Genomic DNA, 24,551 nt, shown 5'->3' on the forward strand with positions numbered 1-24,551 from the left:
GAAAGAAGAGCTCACATGAATCAGCCTCCAGCCTCCACCACCAATCCCCAAATACCTCTCCTTCAGTGTAGGTCTTGCGGAGGTTATTGTGGGCTGCAGAAACCACTAAAGTGCTGCTAATTAACTGGCACAAACCTCCCTCCCTGACATGCCCCTTGCATCGCCCCGAGGTGCTTGGCACTCTCACTGCCCTGCCAGGCTCAAGCAGAGGCAGGGCTGTCACCCATGGGGCAGAGGCGGCCTCCAGGAGAGCCCCAGGTAAAACCTTTGACTGGAGCTGAGCTGATTTTTGGGGAGAGGTAGCTGTTAAGCTTCTGTTTCCCCAGTTTAACAGTAAGAGATTGAGGCTTCTCTCTTACTGTTTTGAGATAATGTCATGAATACAGAGGCAATGCCCCTCCTCAGTCCTGGAGTTGTGGCCAGGTCACCTCATGCTGGGGTGGGGTGCGTGTAGAAGTGGCCCTATTCCTCCCTGTGGCCCCACAATGCCACCTCAGGAGCTTTACTGCTCTCCTCCTCTGCCATATCCTTTTCAGGCAGGAGATTCCACCTCACCCCTCAGCACCAATTTTATGGCCTTCAGATATATCCTAACTAGTCTCTTTGCCCACCAGCAGTCCCCCTGCTCCCTGCATGCCCTGCTGCCAGCCAGGCCACCTCCATAGAATCATAGAATAGTTAGAGTTGGAAAGGACCTTAAGATCATCTAGTTCCAACCCCCTTGCCATGAGCCTGCCTTCCTCCCTCCCTTTGCCCCTGCATCTCCTCCCACCTGGCTGTCATCTTCCCTGGAGCCTTGGTTTCTCCTTGCAATAGGAGATGATCTACAGGAGAATAGGTCAGAATAGATGACCACATCTATTCTGGTTCTCTTGGAGTACCTGAAAAATATGCCTCTCATCCCAGCAACAGAACTTGAAAACTGCAGCAGAAACCCGTCAGTGATAGAAAGGAATGCACAGTTTCCATTGGTGACTTTGCTTTTTTGCTGCCTGTAACATCTCGCTAGGGTAGGTGCCCACCTCCTTCACCCTCCCCTAAAGTCAGAGTTGCCTGTGGTCTGGAAACTGTCACATCCTGCAAAACACTCCTGACCCCATGTCACAAGGCCAGGACACGGTCCCCAGTCTCTGAGCAACGCTGTTCCAGTCAGAATTCAATAAAGTACTTGTATTATATGAACCTGGTAGGAATCGATTTTTATTTGAAAGCAAATTTTAGGTTTCAAGCAAGAACAAAAAAGTTAGACAGCAGGTCAATACGCTGTGCACGGGCATCACACTAGGTCAGAATGATCCTGAACTTTCACCTTTATGATCACCCTAAATCATCTTTGAGTCAAATTTGATTTCACAGGTGTAGCAGCTCCTTTTCCTCCTAAGCTACTGACTGCATACTGAAGGCAAAAGCTCAGGGGTTTGTTTGGTTTATATATATTTTTATCCAAAGCAGATGCAGAAAGGTGCTTAAAAGGCTGATCTATATGTAAAGAATAGTTACTAACAGAACCATCCTCCTCTCCAACAGCTGAAATTATATATAAAAGCTTTCACTCCAACTTCACAACCAACTGATACTCTCCTGTTGCTCCCACCCCGGCAACTCCTTTCTGCATTTAGTTGCCACTAAAACCTATGCAACTCCGAGCTGGCTTCTGCTACAAATGCTGCTTCTACCATGCCAGCCAACTCCATGGATCCATGCCTGAGAGGTGCCTCTTTCTAGAAGGGTACCCTTGGTGACCAGGGTCAATATAAACTGCTGCTTTTCCATATGACAGTGCAATTAGGACAGAAGCTGTCTCCTTATAAAGGAGACCCTTACCAAAACCTATGTAAACATAAAAATCTGAGACCAAGCACACTAGCTTGAACTAAAATCCAACTATCCCAATATTTTATGTCTGTTAATTACCAGTAGTGAATGTTAAGAAGTGGAAGTGTAAGAAGAGGTCAAAGGCTGCAGTTTCACTGCTGTTCCATACCCTCCCAGCAATCCGTGTCTTAAGCAATCTTGTCCAGACCTGCTGGTAGCTGGTGGGGTTTCTCAAATCTTCAAGCTAGACTGGAGGCCAGCTGTTGACAATTCTTGAGAATATACAGACATTGCTGTTATCATTAGAGAGTACAAATAAACTTCTTCCTATTTTTCAGAGGTCTGAAATGATACTTGCACTCACCTAAATGGATCACGTTTGTTCTTCATTGCCCACAGCACTGAATAGCTTTCCTCAAATCCTTTAATGGGCTTGAATCTGAGAGGTAAAAGCAGCCACTTTACCATGAGCTTTCTGGAACTTGTGCAGACACAGTAGATCTGGAAACACCTGTGAAACGTTAAGAGGATTGTTAGGTTAAGTGGGAGAATTCAAGGAACCCGAACCAGCTTTAGCAACATCAACATTCTCTACTGGTGATGAGAGAGAATAACTATTCACTATCAATGTCTGCCCTTGCAGAAGGGTGTTTCTAAGAGCAAAAGTGCTCAGCCTTGGCATTTGTAGGACGGTTTGGAGAATGTAGAGCAGGTTCCAGGAAGCTTGCCCGTCCCAGCATAGCCCAGCCAGGTGACAATCTACAATGACCACAGAGCAGCTCCAACGTAAGCTAGACATCTCATCTAACCTAAGGGGTATCCTTAGACAAATGTTTGGCAGATTCAGTAAGGAAACTTGACCTGGAAAGTAAAGTGACTTTCACCTGTATAGAGCCAGTGCCTAAGATAGAAGGAGTAGGGAATGGGGGACAGGTATAGAAGCATTAGAGGTGGAGGTGATTCAGCCTGCTGAGCCCGCCTGTCATGGCCCTGATGTAGAAAAACTCTTCCACCATGAAGTAAACTTATCAAAAGTAAGAGGATTTCTTTGCAGCTAACCAGGGTAAAAGAAGGGAGAGATGAAGTTTTCTTCCCAATGTTATTAAGCGTCTCTATTGACAACACTAATGGGCAACATAGCAAAACCAGTCACAGCATTTCCTTTAAACACCTCTGTCGCTAGTAAGCTCAGGGACACAGACTGCAAAATACAAATGCAGTCATGAATTTCATTCGCTTTTCTGAAACCAAAGGAGATTTACCACCCGAGGACAACAAATTCTGCTCCTAGTTACCATGATGTAATTCCAGGAAAGCTGACAAGAGTACTACTAACTCAGGTATGGGAAGAACCTGTTCTGAGCTCCTGGAATGCATGTTAGGCTGTGCTGAACAGATATAACTATCTCACTACACTGAATAAGAGCAAGAAAGAGAGAGAGCTTTTATGATGTTCTACCCATTAAAAAGAAACCCAAACACACAGCTTACTGTTATAAATAAACGTGTTACCTGAGAACAGTTGCACACCCTCATTTGCATAGGATTTGGTATACATCTGTGCTCTTCAGTAGTTTATTCCAAACCTTGAGTATTTTATATAATTAATGTCAATATGCTTGGCTTATGTGTTATAAAAGAAAAGCATTTCTAATTAGCCTTTTCGATGTGTAAAACTTCAGTATTTCTCCCTAGTGTTTTCCAAATCAGGTTCCTTTTTCTACACTCCTGCACAGAGACATTGTGTGAGGCTTATGCACCATCTTACTCTGAAGATAGTTTAAACTGCATGTACACGATAACCAGCCCTTGAGCTGGCCCTCAACATGGGGTGAGGTTCCCCTACTCCGAGCAATGTCAAAAATCCACATATTATAAACTGGCCTTGTGACAAGAGAAACATTCCAATTTCCTGTTAAATTCAACCAACGCTTTTCATATTTCCATTTATTATAGTGACACAATACAATCTACTTTTCAACCAAAGCAAACCCTACTTGCCTTCACTGAACCTCTGGATAGTCTTTGGGAGGAACAAAACCTTCACAGCAGTGACATTCAGAGGCTTATCACAACACACCAGGGACACAAGTAACTCTCAAGCAGTAAAAGAGAGTACAACTGTAGTGAGCTGCCTAAATGTAGCAATAAAGAAGGTCAAGGTGAGCACTTTGTTGTACCAGTCAACCCTGCAGAAAGGCCAGACAAATTGACAAGTTTTTGCCAAGCCAAAGGACTGGTCCTATCAGCAGTGAGTAAAGGTGGAACATTGAGCATACAGACTCCTATCTCTTACCACTTACCCCTCTTTTTCTTGGAAGGAACTCAGCACTCAATTTACTCTTAAGTAAAACCATGGTACAAGACTGACCAGATGCCTGTTGGAAGCAATGGGAATATTTTCCTTTTACTATGGGTCTTGGATTAAGCTCTGAATGAGATCAGAGCTAGATCTGATCTGTGGAGGCACACAGGAAGAAGAAATTGTGCTTCTCTATTAAACTGGACAAGCAAAGTGCTTTATTGAGTGCTGAAATAAGATGTGAGATTCCATGACAAGCTCAGGTTGTTTTTCTTTCCCATGCAGCTCTCATTTAACACAAAGAAGTTCATTTTCCATGTCACGGGGCCTTTGATCCTGCTCAATAAATATAGTATCTTCCCTAGAAGCATGAAGGCCCTGCTTTATAGGCTTGGCAAGAGAGTATACATCAGCCTTGCTGGTTAATTCAAACAAGAATAGCAAATTCCTAAAACTCTGGCCAAATTACCATCTTTCTGGCTGCTTCAATGAGCTAATATTGTTGTGGAAACCTGGAAGCAGTAGTCAAGTCTTTGATGATTTATTTAGTAGGAGTCATCTAGTAGCTAATTGTCCACAGTTTCTAACCTCATTCATGAGCACTGCTGATTCTTCTTCCAGCATTTGCAGTTTTCTCCTTAAGCTTTCTTACATCTCTGTATGTACCATTTCCAGACAGCAGTTCAACTTTATCACAAATATGTTTATGAACTTGCCAAACCACATCCAAGATCTTCAGACTCAAAAGTAAAAGATAAAATCATGCTCAGAGGGCACCTCACCCTTCTCCACCCAGGCACATGAAAAAAACCCCAGCTTTAGGCTCTGACATTTTACATTTATAATGAGTCACAGCTTAGGCTTTTTGGTTTTGGTTTTTTGTTTGGTGTTGGAATTTTTACCTTTCCATTCTTCTCCTGGATTCTTCACCCTGGATTCGTATCAAAAGAGAGAAAATACTGGTGAGCCATGTAAAAGAACGATCCACCTTTTCTGTCTGTACTGCAAATCTTACCATGACCATAGTGCTGGCCCAGTGAAGCGTATGCCTGTGAGCACTGCAGATGCATCACAGGGAGAATGGGTGATGACCAGGCAGGGAGGTTTTTGGCCAGGAGTGCAGAAGACTTTTTTACCACACTAGCTCTAAGTCTTAGCAGAGATCAGAGTCAACTAAAATGCTAAAGACATTTGATGGCTGTAACCTAGATGTTCCTGGGTAAGTTCAAAGAAGAATCTGATTCACTCTGTGGCTCTGTTTCCACCAGGTTTAAGGATGGTCCTGATGTCTGTTAAGTGGTAAAAATGTAACAGTTCTGGTTAATCTCATGTGATTCTTCATGAGATAGAAAGTTCTTCCTGTTCATTTTCTGCATTCAATTATTCTGGTGCATGACTCTGCAATTGTCACATGGCTGTTTTGGGGTGGCTTCTTGCCATGAATGGATGAAGGGCTCTTTACGCCTGGTTTCTGTCTCCTATTTGTATGTTTATGAAGAAGCTTGGGTCCCTTGGGAAATAGAAGACACTCTACTTTGGCAACATTATCACCATCATCTACTATGATCTGTGCCTGGGGGAAGATACTTTTTAAAAGAATAAGTTCAATTTTGCTAATGTAGCCATTGTTTAAATGTAAAATACAATTAGAGTACCCACCCAGGGTGTATGGTGTTGTGTAATTTTATAATACTCCATCTAGATGAGCGCTGGCTTTCTACCTGCATGCTTAACCACACCCAGGAATGCTGGTATTACACAATTACACACATCCTGTTGACTAATTACATAATAATTAGTGTTTTTAATATTCAAAGATGCACTCACATCGGTGATGCAAGATTTTATGTCACTGCAAATTGAACCCAAAACATAATAAATATATGTAGTGATCAGTGCTGTTCAGATAGCTTACTGAGCACGGACTTACCTTCCAGCAGACAGCACACAGTACTTCATACATTTTACACACATTTGGCAGACCTTCTCTCCCCCCCTGTTACTTTGGGTTCCACTTTATAAAGCTGTTCAAGTAATTCTGTATTCAAGTTAGAGTTTCTGTAGTCTGCCTACTTCTGAGTTATGATCGCTTATCATGACTGGAGTTAATTCTTGGCTGAAAAAGCACTGTGACGTGCCTGGGGAAGGAAGACTGCTCTTCACAATGGCAATTCTGGAAGGAACCTGGAACATGCAATTTAAAGAGAGTAATTGCCTAAAAAATATCCCCAATACTGTTGTTTTAAGAAAGTGCTACTGATAAGCCTGAGCCATTTGGATTTGGAACAGATTTTCCACAAGCTTGGGTGGAGTGTCTTGATCTGGGCTCTTGGTTCTCATAACAGAGATGAGAGGCCAGATGCAAAGTCTGGCTCACTATCTGGTTTTGGGGTCTTTAAGATCACAGACCTTTTGTTGCAACCATGGCTTCTAAACTTGTTGTTCATCTGAATTCAGTCACGATTCACAGAAGGAGGCACAGAGGCCAAACCCTGGGTTTTGCCCAGGGCACAGTTTTACGTTGCTATGCACCAAGTGGATCATAGATGATGCTTCAATAGTGTTTCGGGCCTGCTACTGTTAGCTCCTCTGGAATCCCCAGTTGTGCACACAGCCCTTTGTGATGGAAAAGATGGACCGTGCCCTCACCGCCAGCCATGTATTTGTTGGGTAACAGTGAAGAGCAACAAACATTTTGCACGTAACTTCATTTTTTTTGTTTTCTTCTTCATGAATTTGATTTTTAACTTTTCAGTCACTGTGGCAGCAAATGATTTTTCAAGGCCATAAAGAAAGAACAGATCACTGCCCAGGAGTTTCTTATTGCACTGTTTCTCTTTTCATGGCACAAGAGGTTATAGTGCAAGACCAGCTTCTTTACTGAAGGGTAACTTTTTGCTGCCCTGGTAAGTTAAAAATTGGCATTTTAGTCTAAACATTTGCCCCTGACAAGCAGTTATTTTTCTCAGTGAACCAACACCTCTATGAAAGCAAATTCAGGCTGTTTGGAAGGAGCAGGATGTGAGACTGCTGATGTAAACAAAACTGTTCAGGTTCAAGGACACAACTGCTGCCACCCCAAAACCTCAGCAACCCCTTTTCTCTACCCCAAATACCAGCAATAAAGTCAGTATAGTACTGCACTTCTCTGCATCTGGAAGACAAAGAGAGGCCAGGGTTTTGAATTTGTAATGGGGGTTTCTGTTACTTCTAAAGGCTATTCTTTTCTTTTCACTGCTTTCTTACCTGGTGTGCTTCTCCCATGACTCTGGCAGAGAAGAAATTTCTGAGGGACAGGGGATCCATCCTCACGAGTATACCTTTGTCACCACTGGCGAGCACACAGCAACCTGATTTCACATTGAAGATCAGTTTTTCTTCTGAGAGCAGTTGCTTGAGAAGCTGTTCTTCAAACATGAAGCCCCAGTTGACATGACTGGTTAAATCCCTCTTTTCCCTTACTTTCCTAAAGGAAAACAAAGCCACAATGAACTTCGGCACTTTGCTATGCCCCCCCCCAGCAGAAATGCTGTGGCTTATTTGCATATATGATGAACAGTTATTTCATTACTGAAAATAATGTGAACCAAAAAATTGCACCTGGCCAACAGCGTAAGACCAGCTTGCTTCCTGATGTGATTTTAAATGGCTGAGATATTAAACCACTGAAAAACGGGGTTTATAATGGAAATACTGACAGACTATTAACTATAGCGGTGCTGCTCTAATAAATGAAATAGCCTGTCGTAATCTCTAATTCATAAATATGCAAATACAAGGCAGAGGATTTGCTCCGAAGGATGTCTCTATAATTTTAACTGACCTTTACTGATACTAAATGAGCCTGTTGCTTCTGGTTTTGAGCATTACACAGAAAGTACAGGGAATCCTGCCTCTGCATTCAAGGCCCACTCCAGCTCCCATCCAGTGCCCATGGCAAAACTCTCCCTCCCTTCCAGAGGAAAAAGTCTGGCCCCAGAACCCCCAGAATGTGAGACGCCTGGCATTAAACTGACCTCTAGACTCTACTTGATTTTCATTCTGTTCTCATCTGCGTTAATTATTATTACATTAATTCTTCTGTTTGGGAGAAATTAAGCGCACATTTGCCCCACGTGTCAAAGAGTTTGACCTGCCAAAAGGCACTCACTTGTTCAGTGATAAACAGACCATCAACACAATGATATAAATGTTGAATTTTAGCCAGTTTCCTGTTCTGGACCAAATGGAGGTAAATCCACTGACTTAATATTTAATAACCTAAATGTAATTTCTTTTTTGTGCCTCACATTGCACAGTAAAGAACTGGATGGCTAGCAGTTTTGCAGATTCCCAACCCCTAATTATTTTTAGCTATTCATCCTGGTATCTGTCCATTGATGCTCAGCCAAATTGCCAGCAGGGGAGAGATCTGTCCAATCCAGGAGCTAAATGAGTCACTGAGAGTCAATCTGTTTTTTTCCCTTGCTGCTGGGATTTCCTTGGGTCCTGGCCTCTCTCTGCTCCAATCACACACACACAGCTCCAGGCGTGGGTCCTCTTTGGCTTCAGCTGCCTCCTGTCTCCCCATGTCTGCTCTGCTCACCACAGCTGTTGATGGGTTCTCTCCGGCTGGCCACAGAAGACCAATACTTCCATCACACTGCTCCTACAGCTCTTGCTCTGAAGGAAAATGAAGACATCTTGGCCTTGTTGAATTTGCTGCTGAAGTAATACATCAGGTATCTAGATGGGAAGCAAACCACACGAATAAAATGTGTCATCTGGGTTAGATACTAATTTATTTGTCTTAAGTTCTCTGGGAACAATATTTGCACTTTTTCTAGAGAACTCAGTTAAGTTCCATAGAAACTGAACACTACTCTGACTGCTGCAGCATGGAAAACAAATACGAAACAGAGAAAAAATAGACTCATCAGAAATATTAGCTGCTCAGTATTAAAACATCTGACAATGCCACAAATACAATTTATAAACAGGAACATTTTGAGCCTAACTATTCACTAAAAAGCAAATTCCTTGCTTCCTCCCTTTTAGGGTCAGGATTCAATTACACAAAAATATGCAGCAGACTTAAGGACTGCATGGAAGATTAAGATAACTGGTATTTCATGGTAAATGATTAAATTAGCTGACACAGTTTTATCCTGAACTTTGCCATTAAAAGTGACATTTTTGTGCCACGCACATTGTAGGCTGCTGGTAATCTAAACTGCCTTTCTTCTTTCAAAGACTTTAAATAGCTGAAGAACTCTTGTTCTTTACTCTATTTGCAAATGTGTGGAAAATGTATCTACATCATAACAAGAGGAGTTAAGCACAGGGCTTTTTCTCCCCCTCTTTTTTCCTATTATACAAATACCTTAAGAAAACAGCAAGGAAATTCCAAACGCTCAGATTCAGCTCTAAAACATGCCCTTTAATCAAGTCATTTATGTGACTCCACAGAGATGAGACATGCTGTCCTCCTCACGGTGAGTAAAAATAGAGAAATGACAGAAGCCTCTTACTAAAAGTTTAATTATTCCTAGTATACACTCGTAAACCACTCTATGTTTATTCCTCTTTGCTTTCAGGCTTGCTTTTTTATGATGGAAGGGAGTTATGGGAATAATTTTGACAGAGAACAGAGTTAGGACTGGAGGGCTGAAATGTTGTCAGAGCTGGTGGTTGTAGTCACTGCCCTTCAGTTAAGCTAGCTGGGAAAGATCAACTCAACTCCTCTGTGAAGATACTCCTCCTTCAAAGCAAAGTGCAGCACATGTCACTGCACACAGCAAGGCAAGGCCAGCCTGATGAGACACTTGAACCATGAGAGAAGCCTATCTAAGTACTGCACTAAGAGACCACCAGAGCTGGGTGGGAAGAAAAGCCACAGAAGCACTGCAGAAACGAAGAATGGTGGCATGACATGCAGACAGTGCATCCCTGGGAGAGGCCATGGAATGGGCTTGGGCTGGAAGACGTCTCACAGGCAATGGGAGATAAAATTCTTCAATTCTTCTTGTTGTTTGGCTTGTCCTGTAGTCAGAAAAACGGATCTTTGTCCATAAAGTTCAAAAGAAGTAGCTCTAACAATACAAAAGCACAGGGACTGCAATACTGATCCAGAACAACGGTCCAGCATGTCCAGTCTTTCACAACCATGAGCCTTACACTTGTGAAAATGATGCAATAGGAATGACAATCACTATTATTATAATAGAATAATCTACCTGAATCACAGAATGGTTGGGACACTTAATTCTCCACTCACAGGCTTTGAAAGTTGAAGCTTTATGAAGAAGTCATGCATGCGTCATATCATACTACTTATTGTGCACTGGCACAAAGATAAAAAAGGTCTCCAAACACTGACTATACAATTTGGAGGGGTAAAGATATGTCTCTGTACTTCAGCTTTTAGTAACCAAGGTCTCTGCTGAACCAGGAAGTGGAAGCTCAACAGACACCAAAGAAATTGTGGGGTTTATTTCAGCAGAGTTTGGCCCTTTATCCTTAGTGCAGACTTATCAGAGGTGTGTGCGTAACAGGAATGCTATGCAAAGTTTCCGGATTCCTTGTTAACCATAAAGAGTTGAGCAAGACTTGGGACTCTTTTTCACATCTTGGATCTTCTATCAGTTCTAATAAAGAAGAAGAAACACAGCTTTTTACACAGCGCCTTCCCCACGAGTTAAAAATGGCAGTTATACCACACTCACACAGTCACACCACTATCATAAAAGGATGCCTTACAGTGAAAAGAGTTTCATTGTTTGAGAACTCATGCAAATGCTGAACAATGAAACTCAATCTGATCATCAAAGAATCAAACCTGTATGACCATCTCACAAACCGTGTTATTCAATTAACACTTCTCAGCTCTCCTATGTAATTTCTTGGCTTTTACACACTGTGCAACAGATAGAGCTACTTTTACTTCTCTTTGTACATTTTAAACTCTGAAAACCTTTCGGAGCAGAGGTTATATGAATCATCCAGCTTTTCCAATTCCAAAATGTTTCACTGATCATTCATTATTAACTGAGTAAAATGAAGATAGCTATGATAAATGTTGATCTATCTCGAAGTATTAGAAAGGATATGAAAACATCTTGTTCATAGTACTAACTTTTAGATGACATATGAGGGTACAACCCCAGTTTTCTCACTGTCACATACAACACGGCTTTTAATAACCCAATCACTTATTATTACATTTTTCCCCTTCCTAGGAACTAATAGTTTCAGCCTGGTCTGCCATTTAGCAGAAATGCATTCCAACAACATAACCATGATAGGACGGGATGTTGGTGACAGGAAGCCTGTCCAGGTCAGAGATTAGGATCCTAACTAATGTCTAGGGTTTTTTCTGGTTCATGTATGTTCTCTTAGCAGTTCTGCATACATGTATGTCTTGATGTGAATGTTCTGGAAAGAGAATAAGAAGTCTGTGGCTGCTCTTAGATCTGGGAGTGATGTTTTCCAACACACCTCAGTAACTGGTGCTCTTTTACTACATATACTGCAATGTAACTGTACACAAAATTTGAAAACACCATGAGAAAACAGTCCTTTTCAAGTGGCTCAACACAGGAATGAAACACAACCTAGAGAGGAACCATACTAATCCACAGAAAAAGAAGGAACTGGCTCATTTTAGTGAGTCGAGATCCTGGATACATCTTGCTGCTCGTCCTTTGGCTGTCCAGACAGATGGCTTAGACTGAAGTTAGTGGGGCTGTTTGAGATGTACTCCACAATGTATTTGGGGAAAAGCCATTATACTATTTTACTCATTTAAACTGCTTTCAGTCTTACTACAGCCTCCCTCAGCTTGGGCTCTCCAGGGTCAGGCCTATGTGTAAGGGAAGCAGACAGGGACAGGAGTTGTGCAAAGCTGGTCATGGGCTTAATAAGGGCTTGATTCTGTACCAATGAAATCGACGGGAGTTTGGCTCCTGTTTGTGATGGGAGGTGGATCAACGCTTTATGCCAGCTGTTCCCTGCTGGGTAGGGATAATCCCTTTGAAACAAAATATTTAACTTGTTCTCACTCTGTTGTTGTAAGAAGGCTTCCCGTGATAATGCTTTCATGAGAATGAATAGGTGTGTCTCATTTTTGCTTCCAAATACCCCCGTTCTTGTAGGATGTATTTGCTGATCCTAAACTGAACAAAAAACCCCCAACAAACCCAAACAAAAGGTGTTTTCCAAAGAGAGGAATCTGCTATTAACCATGTGGGTTTACAGAAAACACCACAGCAATGAGTTACAGTGTGGATCATCTGCTTGTTCTGCTGGCCATGACAGCACTTCTTGCCATTTCCTCAGCCAGAAGATGCAGTAAAGGGGCACGTTAATTCAAACAGCTACAACGGAGGTGAGATCCCACGGTCAGAAGTAAAATGCTGAGGTCTCAGCAGGCAAACAGGATGATAGAAAACATAACCTGCCAACAGTCATGAAGGGAGTAATGAAGAACAGAGCGTGGGAACGGTATCAGAGAGACAGGAGCCAAGGGAGGACAGTATTAACAATAAAATCAGATATGTGTGTCCTGCAGTCTGGATCCAAGTACAGCATTTAGTCTCACTTGCTGCTCCTGTGTTTCGGTTTTACGTTTTGCAGGGAAAATGAGGTTCTGAAAGATGGCTGAAGCTGCCCAGGATGCTCTACACGTCACCAGCACACTGTGGCTACTTCTAACCCCTGCATGTATTAGTCAAGTTCAAAAACAGTGTGAAAGTTGGGCCCGTTTACCCCAGCTTTCAGTTCGGTTCACTCCCTCTCGCCCCTCTGGCTCAGCTCCATTTGGCTAACAGACCTGGAACATAAAGTCTGCTAAGTTTTATAAAGCAATTATTTAATTTAAAGAGTCTCTTCCATTGCATTCTAATGAGATTTCCATAAAATACAGAGTCCTTCACATCCTCTTGGGAACTTCTGTTCACTCCATAAACAAGGACACGTTTTGAAAAGCTCTAGAAGATTTCAAGGGAGGAAACTTGCAGAGACAGAGCTGTTTGGTCTGGCAACCGGGAACTGAGCTTTCTGTAGAGTTACATCCCCCAGAAGCAGGAACGTATGGAATCGTTTGAGCTTAAGAGGCTGTGACATCTTTATAGAAGGGAAGGAGGGACTGAGAGATGCAGCGACAGAGCTGGGAGCTGCATTTGGCTGGCTGTTCCACGGAGCATTCTCCTTATAGAGTTTTATGGTTCTCCTAGTCCTAACATTAAACACTTGACCTTTTTGTCAAACACTATTTTAGATTTTTAGGTTGGATGATTAGTTACTAAATATACCATCTGTAGTAAATAGGAAACTGTGTAGTCTGATGCTTCACTCTCAGACCTTTCAGGTATTGCTCCTTTGGCATTTAACGTTAGAACACTGAGCACCCTTATATTAACCTAAGTCATTTAGTAAGCAAGAAGTGCACAGCATTTTCACACAAGGCATAGGGATTTCTGAGCTAGCACTACTTAGAACAGGGATTTCTCCTTTCCCTTGCCTTCCCCTGCTAAACTGGTAGCTTTAAGGAGAATGCTGTAAACATTATGAAGCCAAGTATAAGCAGGAGCCAGCTCCTGCCAAACAATACAACTTAGTCTACTGCCTACAAATAAGTGCATTTACCTTTTAAAGTTTGGTAAAGCAGCACTTTGCAAAAGACTCTGCCCTGTGCCTCTCTCCGCAATGAACTCTTCCATTCATACTTTCCCCTCCTCCTTTCCTCTGTACGCAGAGTACAATGTTGGAAGCAGAATTAATCATTTGCTTTTCCACTTCTCCCTCCCAGCACCTTTGTACCTCCGTTTGGGAAACCAATGCTGTAAACTTAACTCCTCCCTCCCATAAATCCCACCTCAAATATTTGGATTTAAAGGTATGTGGTTACAGACAGCATGACCCTGAACTTGCAAATATTTCTAATAGTTTTGGAAGACAAAAAAAGATCAAAATTCTTCCTGGAACTTGAAATGGTTTTAAGAGAAATGGAACAAAACGCTAGTGCAGAAACATCTATCACTCTTAGAGGACAAGCTGCCTTATTAGTAAACACTATGGAGCGTATTTAGAAGAGGATCCCATGAAGTCCATGTAACATATTTATAGTGTGCTAATTCAGCTTGAACACAGGGAGGTTTGAGATCCGGGTAACTGACTCCTCACTACCAGCAAGTGACAGAACTGCTTTATTTTTTAGCACACTGGATCTGGTTCTGATCTCAGTCCTGAAATATAAGACTGGTACAGCTTCAGTCATTTCAGGAGAATCATTCCTGTCTGATACTAAGGTTACAGCTGGCCTATTAGATTTAATAAAACCAGCTGCTCTAAATCCTAGCATAAATTTCCTCTTTGTTATTACAGGATGGCACTTGTTATCCAAGCAAAACCCGAGGCCTCACCCGTTCACGTGAGCAGTGGATGAACAGACACGACTGCAGGATGGGCCTCAAATTCACAGAGTTGTGATTCTATTTTCTTTGATTATGCACCAGTGTGATGGAGGCAGCCTGTGCTCAAAGCAGATAACCCTACTCTTCTTCCTGCAGTTTACCATCGTAGGAATTAAAATGGGTATGTTTGAGAATGACAAGAATTAGGAAAAAACACTTAAAAGCCCAGCTCTCCTAAAAATCACACAGTGTCCGAATGGTTAATGAACAATGAATCTTAGCTAGGAGTACCACCATGCTCCTCGGACTCTTATACACTTTTATCTTTAATAATAATAATAAGATATTACTGAAGCTGGAGACACTCCACTGCAGTTAAAGCATGGTTATTTAGCAAACAATTACTTCCAAAATAAACTGCTGAAAACCTGCTGTGCTCCAGCATCTGCCAAATTGAGTTCCTCCTGTCTCCCCTCTTTCCAGATGCCCTCGATGTTGCTTACTTTACCTCTTGGCACACTCCAGTGCAGTGACACGTGATGAGGTGAGGCTTAGGGCAGTTCCTAGTCATTGCTTCCAGAACTGGAAAGAGCTGGGACTCCTCTGCAGCCCTGAACAAGAGCAACCTGCAATGGAGGAGCTGCAGCAGCCCAGAATTTGCTCCCCAGGCATCATACAGATACTTGCTGATCCCACAAAGCCATAGAACAAGAAAGCCTGGTTGCAGGCATGGCAATCCTACCTGTCAGGTGTTTCATTATAGAAGTGTGTGCTGGAAGACTTGGACATTCATTCCTTGATTACGAGATGCGTCTCTGCAGCACAGGGCAACATTGAGAAAGCTTTTCTGGCCTGATCACACAAACCAGCACATTCCTTTTAACCCAGTGCTCTGCTCCCAGCTGCTACACCCAACTCATTGAACCCACCCTGCTTCAGCTACCTTTATACCTCAAAGAAGTTTACATGTACCCTATCTGGAGATCTAAACTTCAGAAATCTACAGGCAAACTGGTAATTGATTCAAGTGCTCTTTATATACGCATCTTGACGTAAGTATAGTCAGTCTTTGGCCATGTTCAGCTCCCATATAAGCCCAAGAAGTAAAATCACTGCCACTGGACATCTGGGTCCACTGGCTTTGCTACATCACCAAACCTTCTTGCTAAAGAATTCTAATTCGATGTCATTGCAGTATTGCCTTGACCCTTGAAGTCCATGGAGCTCTTCCAGAACTACATGAGTGCAGAGCAGAGCAAGAATGTTAAAACTGTCAGGATGCTGGTGCTTAAAAGAGAGAGCTGTATTTGCTGAAGGCCTCTGTAATGCTCCGGACTGAAGATAAAAGAGCATTATATGCATAAGACAGTTTCAAATCATGGTAAAATTTGCCATCTTACCCACTTATGCCCTTACGTTTCTAGTCTGTATGGCTTATCAGAGGACTCCTGGAGTAGCATTTCACGTGCAGAAATTCCACTAGCTGTATCCATGAAAAGCCACTTCTAAACCAATGCTACATCAATGAGATTTTCCCAAATAGGTAAAAGGGAAATAATGGAAGTTAAACACAAAGTCCATAGCAGGAAGTCAGCAGCAGAGCTACAAAGAGTATGCCAAGGGCCCTGGCACCTAGATGCAGCAGGCCTGACCTTGACAACTCCCCCTGCTGAAAACTACTCTAATTATTTAGCTGTCAATCACAAAGCAGGACATAAAGGTTTTCTCAGCAGTTAGTGGACATTAGCCAGTTATCTGTAGAAAATCATGTAATTCATTCTCAGAATTGGAATTAGGAAACAACTGGATTTCCCAAGTACTTCAAAGCATAGCATGACTACCCTCCCCCTCCTTTTATCTGAAGGACTGTGTTTCTCAGTGCACCCAACAACATCAACTGACTCCCACAAGTACCTCAATACCAAAATCTCTCTCCTGACAGTGAGGGAACTATTGCACATTTACAATTGACTCTGAGGAGAAATCAAAATCCAGATTCCATCTCTAGAAGACCATTTCCCAGTTACACCATTTCAGGTTTGGTTCTTACACTGCATGGTTTTCAAGCACAATTTATCAATTGTGATATATTTTATAACATCCCATAGTCAATCAGGCTTGTGGATGTTTGCCCTCTTCAATATTTCCCAAGGAGTTTAAATAGTTTTAGTTGGTATGGAATAAATACACAGAGATAGCTGATATAAATCATTATGGCCTTTGGCCAAAACATGGGTTTAAGTGTAGGCTTGTTTTCCTACGGCTAACCATTTTTTTTCCATTACATCCAGCAGAAAGCATAACACAGGCTACGTTTGCAGAGAAGCAGTTTCCTTATAAATCAGGCTAAAACACAGTGGTTTGGTTTCCTCAAGTAGGATCTTCAGGTCTGCACTGCAACCAGGCATGTCCCAGGCACCATCTGCCTGCCTGTGCAAATGTCAGCACAGTCACTGCACTGTAGCCAGGACATCTTGGGAAAAGAGTTAGTCATGCTCAGAAAGTCTAATCTCCTTCGTCACAAAGTTCTAATGATAACTGTAATGGGTCCATAGCTCCGAAAAATGAGAACATACATATATAAGGATGGCAAATCGACACATGGGAAGTGTAAGGTGTTATAAATATAGTTGCTGGCATTAACACAATGTGTTGTATTCTGAAAAGCAAAGCATAGCAAATATGTCTCTTTAAAAAACAAAAGCAAAAACTTTGCCTTCACCCACTGATGCTTCTAAGCTATTTATGCTCAGGCCAGCTCGTGTCAGCTCGTCACAAGCTGTGTGTTTTCATTGCAATCTACTGCCCAGCATCACTCCAGCTCAGCTGGCATTTGTGTTATGAGAAAACAAGATGGATTTCACTAATTTGCTTCACTCTACCCTACATCAATTCCTGTACATAGAAGCCCCTTTCTCTTTGTAACGCTGGTGGGATGGTAGTGGTGGGCCAAGAACGCTTCACTCATCCAGCTCCTCCTCTGCTTAGGCACCTGTCAGCCCTGGTGTTTTTGGTGTAAGATGCACCATTCCTCAGGCTGGAACGTTTCACGGGAATGGTTTCTGTCTCACCCACCAAATACCACAGCAGGGAAGGGAGGAAGGTCAGATGGATGTACTAATAGAGCTCTGCTTTGAAAAGTCTTCCAGTGGTGCATGTGGGGCCCCCAGGACACCCTCGCCACAGTTATGTTGAAATGGCTGAAGAAGGTGAGCTAACCAGATTCTGGAGTGCTTATTTTACTTCTATTATTACAGCTGAGGCACGTGACAGGCACATATAGTCATTTCAATGTGGTTTTCTCATCACTGATGACAGGAAAGAAAGAATGCAAAACCTGAACAAACCAATGATAAGGTTTTGAAATAAGCAGCAAAGGCTTTTCAAGACTAGATACCATATAAATCACTATGAGCAAATCTGTATACCAACCAAAGATGTATACCAACAATATATTCCAAATAAATGGCTGGGCATTTAAGCTAAATCTTGTTTGGCACAGTGCAGGTTGGAGTTCCAGATGGATGTAAGCCTGGGGGGGGGGGGAAGACACGTCTGCCTACAGAGTAATTGTTAATATTGAAGTGAGATTTTGTATCTTCTCCCCCATCCTGCATCTTTACCAATGGGTTCTACCCTCCCTTTTTCACACTGGGGTTACATCACTTCACCTGTTACTTCCACTGGATGACTAAACCAACTAAGCAAGTACCTGTTTGTTCCCCTAATCTATTAGGGCAGGTCTTGTTGTGAGATCTCTGCAGATGATCAGCTGTGCTGAATGTTCTCACTCTTCAGCTCTCAGGACTAAAATCCCTAAACTACATATACATTTACTCTTCTGGTTAATAGTCAGATTATACATTCTGATTAGCGAGGTTAGCAATTGTACAGGAAAGGTGAGAAATTTCTGTCATGACACAGTTACACGACTCCATACAGACCTACATACATACACATACATTCTTTAATATGTTATTTTAACTTAATATTGCTAATTCTCCCTGTGCTTTGACACTGCATCTGAGTCAGACCAGAGTCCAGACATGATGTCTGCTTCCTGTTTGCCGTTACACATTGCTGCTGTGGCAAAATGGCTGACGAGGAAGAAGAAAGCCTTTGAAGTATTCTGATAATCTCTGTCAAGAAGATCCCAGAAGCACGGATAAATGATTCTTCTTTCCCAGCCTTGCAACTTAAGAGTACCAAAGGGTTCACTGCTGTCACCCTTCTTATTCAAAACCCATCTGAAACCACTAGAGCATATTGTGAAATGGCATAGGCTACAATGTCATCAATATCCTGATGACACCAAGCTCTACGTCTCCTTTTCATTGAAGCCATATGTTACAGCTTCCTTGTGTCTGGCAGAGATAAGACATGGATGAAAGCCAGTTGGCTGAGCTTCCTCTTGATAAGATGAAGGTAGTGTATGGGTTTGGCAAGGGAAAAGTGTTTTGAGTTGACAAAAATCTGCTTTCAAAGTTGAGGGAGATTCCCATTGTCAAAATGCACAAGGGATTTACCGCCTCCTACCTCATCCTACAGTCCCAGCTACAAAAGTGACCCAAATCCATTTGTCCCTTGCTAGACTATACTCGCTAGGCGCTCACAGAGTTTCAGTGCCCAGCCTGTTGTTGGCCAGGCTCACAAGGTTAATGCAGACCCTACTATGTCTTTGTCATTACTTTCGGATGTTGTTTAGCTTATTCATAAAGATGTCCAGTGACAAAGACTCTACCCCTTCCCTAACTACTGCACTATGCCACCAGACTCCTAGCAGAATACCAAGTATTTCTCAATGATTAACTGACATCTTCCTTACTGCAACTGAAGCCTATTGGTACTTATGTTCCCCCAGGAACATAAGAAAGGATTATTCTCCTTTTCTTTGGAGTTGTGTTTCTCATGTAGTTGAAAACCTACATTATCTTCTTTAAGACTCCTCTTGTTTAGGTTAGAAACCCCTGGATCATTCAATCTTTCCTCACAGATCAATTCTTTTTTTAGAGCTCTGATTATTATTTTTGATCTCTTCTCCAGCTGGACTGTATTTCTTGAAATGCAAGCCCCAAAAGGAGGTCACAGTAAATCAAGTGACTTTTTAAGATTCTATTAGATATAGATAGGCAGCAGCACTGTTTCTGCTCGAGGCCCTTCTGGCATATTTACTGGGTGGAGGATCGTTGCTTGCTATCTCTTCTGCAATATGATAGTATGCAGCTCAGCAGCACTCAGCCCCCCCTCCCAAAATTACTCTTACATAGCACAAAGACACACAGGTCAACACAAACGAAATAAATTCTACTCTCATTTTCTAAATTCACAGAAACATTTTGGGTAACGTCAGGTTTCTCTAAGATGTCCATCCTTTCTGCCTACAATTCAGAGTTCTCCTCTTAATTGTTGAGCCTCTCCCCCATCACATCAGCTTTCTTTGACCTTACTTAGTCCCACCATTAAGTGGAATCTTTCTGCTATAAAGCATTCTGTCCTGATCCTCTCTCGTGTCCAAAGCTGCTGATTCTTCCAAAAGCTTGAGTCCTTATTGCTCCTTTCAAAGCCTTTCCTTGGTCCTTGCAGAATTTTCCACTCTCCACTCCCCTTTACCCCCCAAATGGAGAAGCAGGAGGAATTAATGTTCTCAGCCCATTTGACTAGATGATCATCGAGGTTAATAATCCACCACTGTCCCTTGGCTGGCTGGCATGGGACACAGTCCTGTCGGTTCTGCAATGCAGCCTTTCCACGAGCCCAGCTAGAAGCCATAAACCGGATACAGCCACACGTATCCACCAGCCACCACAAGATCGCCCTTAGTCATGTTGTGCTGGCGAGGGAAATGGGTTCATCCCTTTCAGAAGCATACTTCATCATTTGCATATGCCTCTTGTCTCTTATTTCCACAGTGCTACAGTGCCACTGCGGGACTATTCTGGAAGCACAGAGCGCGCTTTCTTAGCGGCTTTGACTAATACAGGATAAGGCTGTTACTCTATTGCAGGGCAGAGAAGAATAAATTAAAAAGGACAAATTCCATGTGTTCTCCATACTTTGCATGAGCTGCCAAAAACATGCTGGCCTGAGCACACTGATGCCTGGCTTTCTTCAAGGAAAGCGAATCAGGGACATATTCTCTAATTTGGGCAAAGTAGGTCTGTAGGCAGAGCGCTGCACCTCTTGGCAAGACCCACCACCGTGGCCAAGGGCGAGAGTCAGAAACTCTTTGGCAAGCAAGTAAAAGGAAGAGCATATTCGATGCAGTTTATACAAGAACAAGGAGGATGATCAAACAAGAGCCACTCTGGTCACTTCTTAATTACCTTATCTGCTGAAGAGACAGGCAATATTCATGCAAATTACACAGTCTCCATGTAGCACAAGGAAGTTACTGTTCTTCCTCCCTCTCCCTCGATGAAATTTATGATTCTGCAATTTATTAAATCCTTTGCTCACATGTGGAAATAAAGAAAAAAGAATAAGCTCCACGACACCCTCAGAGGAGCACAAGAGGCAGGCAGCTGATGCAAACAGCATGCCAGGCTTTCCTGCAGGAACTCCGAGTATTAAAAAGGGGAAGCAGATACTTTAGACAAATTCCTGATCATGCTGGTGTTCAGGTTAGGCTGCCCACGGAGAGAACTCATGTGTTCTCGACTCATTACTGGGGATTTTTGGTGGCTGTGGTTCCATTCATGAAGCAGTTACCCAGATCTGTATCATGAACAGCCAAGATCTCATGTCTTTCTGATTCAGTTTAAGGGGAATGCTGTGGAGCCCTCATGTTTCATGCCTTGGAACTACAAACTCTGCAGTGACCATCTTCGTACTTAACATACAAATGCATTTAGTATAAACAATAGCCCTGAAGAACTGCAAGCTTTATGACCTGCACATTGGACTCTTTTTCAGTGTTTTAGGGAAAAAAAAAAAAAGCATGTAAATATATTTCTGTAAAAATAGAAACCTCTGGTTAAAAAAGAAATAACAACAGTTGCACACTCAAGGGGAAAGGGCAGTATGGCTAAGTGCAAAGAACAGCTGTGGTATATGTAATGTTACAGTTATTTTTCTGTGCTTCCTCTAGGATGAACCAAAGACCTTGTTTTGCTGGCTGCTGAATGCCCTAAAGTCCCATTACACGTCTCAGGAAAGGACCTTAATGGTTTTATTGGGACCCATATCTGCACATATAACATGGCCTTTGAAGATGAAAGGATTTTTTTTTAACTCTGCTTCCATTTGTTGCCTCTTGGTTGACATGTTCCTATATGGACACTCAATCCCCAGATATCTGTTGCCTAATCAGGGACATCAATAACATCCTCAATGGGAAAACTCTGGAACATCTATGAAAGTCAGAAGTGTGAGGAATAGATCTCAGATGATGCAGATGCGGTCATTGCTGTATGATCAGATAAGCAACATTGCAAGTTCATTTTTGTATGCTAAATAAAATAAAAATGTCAATATTTACACATAACCTTCAAGGCTCTTACATTTGCAGCTCTTTAGTATTCAGTGCAGACCACATTTTCTTTAGTCCGTTACCAACAGCTTGGAAATTTAGTTAGAGGATGCAACCCAAATGTTCCTCCAAATGTTGTTTCCAAATGGTCATCTTGAAAAATGCTGTTTAAAAGGATGAAACCTTTATGTGAAGATATAAGAGCCCATGCACAGAGCAATATAAACTGCAGGGAAATCATCTGGAGATTAAAACCACTAATGATAAAGATATTACCGTTAGGCATAGTTTAATTTGTTGGTAACTAAATCACCAGAGGCTTTTTACAGGCTGCTTGGAACCTGACTATTGTGTACTGCACATTCAACCTCTAAGTGTACAGTGACACAAACAAATAAAAGCCATCATAACAGTTGAAATGTAGTTAGAGACACAATTGAGAACATCTGTATTGTAAGCAGAAATAAATTAGAAATACTGAAGTGTTTTGTAGCTGTGAAACTGAGGGATAAAAAAATAACCTACAGCACCTGGATTAAGCAGTTATAAATAATGTATAAAGGAAAAATCTCATTACCCCCTGTGTAAACTCCCCCCCAATGAAATATATTTTATGAATGTTGCATCACAGTAATAAATGCAGCATTTGTTTTCCCCATAAACTTTCCATTTCATGACTATAAGATAGTTTGGATTTGGAAATAATGGCCAGCGAATGTACTGTTTGCAGGATTAGTTTCCCTCAACAAGCAGCTTTGAACTGACCTTCAGTTTTTTGGGCTAAAGAGCAGAGACTTACATAGGCTTAGCACAACTCATCTTTGTGCCTACAAAGCTGTGGCGGTGTTGTACTCTGCTTGCAAGAGAACCAGACTATACCAACAAATCCAGCAGCACCACTAGAGAGTATTTAGACTCTGAGCCTTCAATGTTCCAATTGCCTGTTATCATGGAGGATTTGATGAGATTATACTAGGTAAAGACTATACATGAATGGGGAAAGTCTTCCCTTTGTAAAAAGCCGGGTCTTATAGCAGAATGCTGCACGCTGCGGGATACATAGTTTCTATTTACACTAAAAAGAGCAGGAATGCTTCCTTTCAAGTTTCCAGGTTTTCTTTACAAATATTCTCAGTTTTGTGTAAAGATGCCACGCCTGATTCCTCTCTTGTGTTAGCTTTACACCGTCAGCTTTCCTGAAGTACTCAACAGATTCATTCCAGATTTAGGCAGCCTTACTGTCAAATTGCACCATTGGTTTTCTGTTGAAGATACGTTAATTTCTCATGTACCAAAAAGAGTCAGCTTCCTGATGATCCAGGGTAGCGATCACTGATCCCCTTGGGAGACTCTCTGAATGATCTGTACACCTGATACACGATCACCAAGCCACAGCATGGTGAAACAGGGGTGAGAATGGGGATGGGAGGCTACAAAGGAAGTCAGCATCTAGAGTCAAATTGAAACCTAACAGATTGCAAATTAAAAGGATAAGAACTTCCCACTGGCTGAGAGAGATAAAATGTCACAAACATAAAGACATTACAAAGTCAGGTTTGAGTCTGGGGTGCTTTCCCTTTATGATTAATGATTGGGCTCAACCAGGATGGGAAAGGCAAAGCAAAGCTCCTCTTGAACTAGTTTAAAAATGCCACAGCTGAAGGAAAAAATGTAGGAACATCAATTTAAAAAAAAAAAATAACCAAACAAAACCCCCTCTACTAAAATGTAAAGGTCAGGAAAGATTTGGGTGTTTTTAAATGCTGTCTTGAAGAAATTTCATAAAGGTTAAGATGTCATGTAGTTTCAGAGTTATGGGCACTGAAGGGGGGTCCTTGAGTGCCAGCTATTCCTCGGGCCACTCGGTGACTGTGAGCTGCAATGACAGTGGACAGCGGGAGGCTGGCAGATCACAAGCTATCACTGTGCCACTGGGGCAAACCCGTGTCTTACTCCCCAAAGAATGAAGAGCTGTGCGAATATTTCAGCATCGGAGATTCAGACAGTGGATAAAATACAAAAACATGCCTTAAATAACATAACAAGGGTCTAATTTAAATTGCCCAGAGCAAACACATTGAGTGTTCTGGCTCTTCTACTCAGTCCACTGTGCTGGGGAGGAGCAGGAGGCATGGTAGGGATGTTATTCAGTGCCCTAGGAGTTCTCCTTCGTGGCTTGAGATCCCTGAGGGCACACAGGCAGGCAGGGCAGAACAGGAGCTGCAACACAGGTCTTACAGATGAGAGCAGGGAAGCCAACACGGCTGTGGAAGGGTTTGGAGGGTGAGTTTTCCTTCGCCTGCGCTCTGCTATGCCCACTTGGCAGCCGGGCTCCCTCCTCCTGCGGCTCCCATGCCCTGTTCCCATTGAGCACTGCCCTGGCCCTCCTCCCTCGTTCCTGGTTCCCCCTCTCTCCTCTGGTATTTAGCTCCCTCATACAGCATTGCTGTTTCATATGGACCAGAGGCACTGAAAATAACAGACTTTGTGCCTTGATTTCTTTGCCCCACTCTCATCTTTGTGACTTTCAGACTTGAGCCTGTACACCTGGAGTAAAGGGCTACCTTTCTCTGCT

The 24,551-nt window shown here is 42.4% G+C and overlaps 1 protein-coding gene across 1 annotated transcript in view; it reads right to left on the reverse strand.

Moving 5' to 3' along the window:
• Positions 1–24,551, reverse strand: part of LOC115611913 — a 505,339-nt gene that overhangs the window by 31,662 nt on the left and 449,126 nt on the right. The window contains exons 10-14 of the mRNA XM_030495581.1: positions 8,703–8,842; positions 7,364–7,583; positions 5,020–5,048; positions 2,180–2,326; positions 1,915–2,087 (exon numbers count right to left, since the gene is read on the reverse strand). Coding sequence (XP_030351441.1) covers positions 2,060–2,087; positions 2,180–2,326; positions 5,020–5,048; positions 7,364–7,583; positions 8,703–8,842 — 564 coding nt within the window. The 3' untranslated portion in view covers positions 1,915–2,059. The remainder of the gene's footprint in view (positions 1–1,914; positions 2,088–2,179; positions 2,327–5,019; positions 5,049–7,363; positions 7,584–8,702; positions 8,843–24,551) is intronic.

The sequence above is a fragment of the Strigops habroptila genome, chromosome 8 (genome assembly GCF_004027225.2).
Source record: "Strigops habroptila isolate Jane chromosome 8, bStrHab1.2.pri, whole genome shotgun sequence".
Classification (NCBI taxonomy): domain Eukaryota; kingdom Metazoa; phylum Chordata; class Aves; order Psittaciformes; family Psittacidae; genus Strigops; species Strigops habroptila.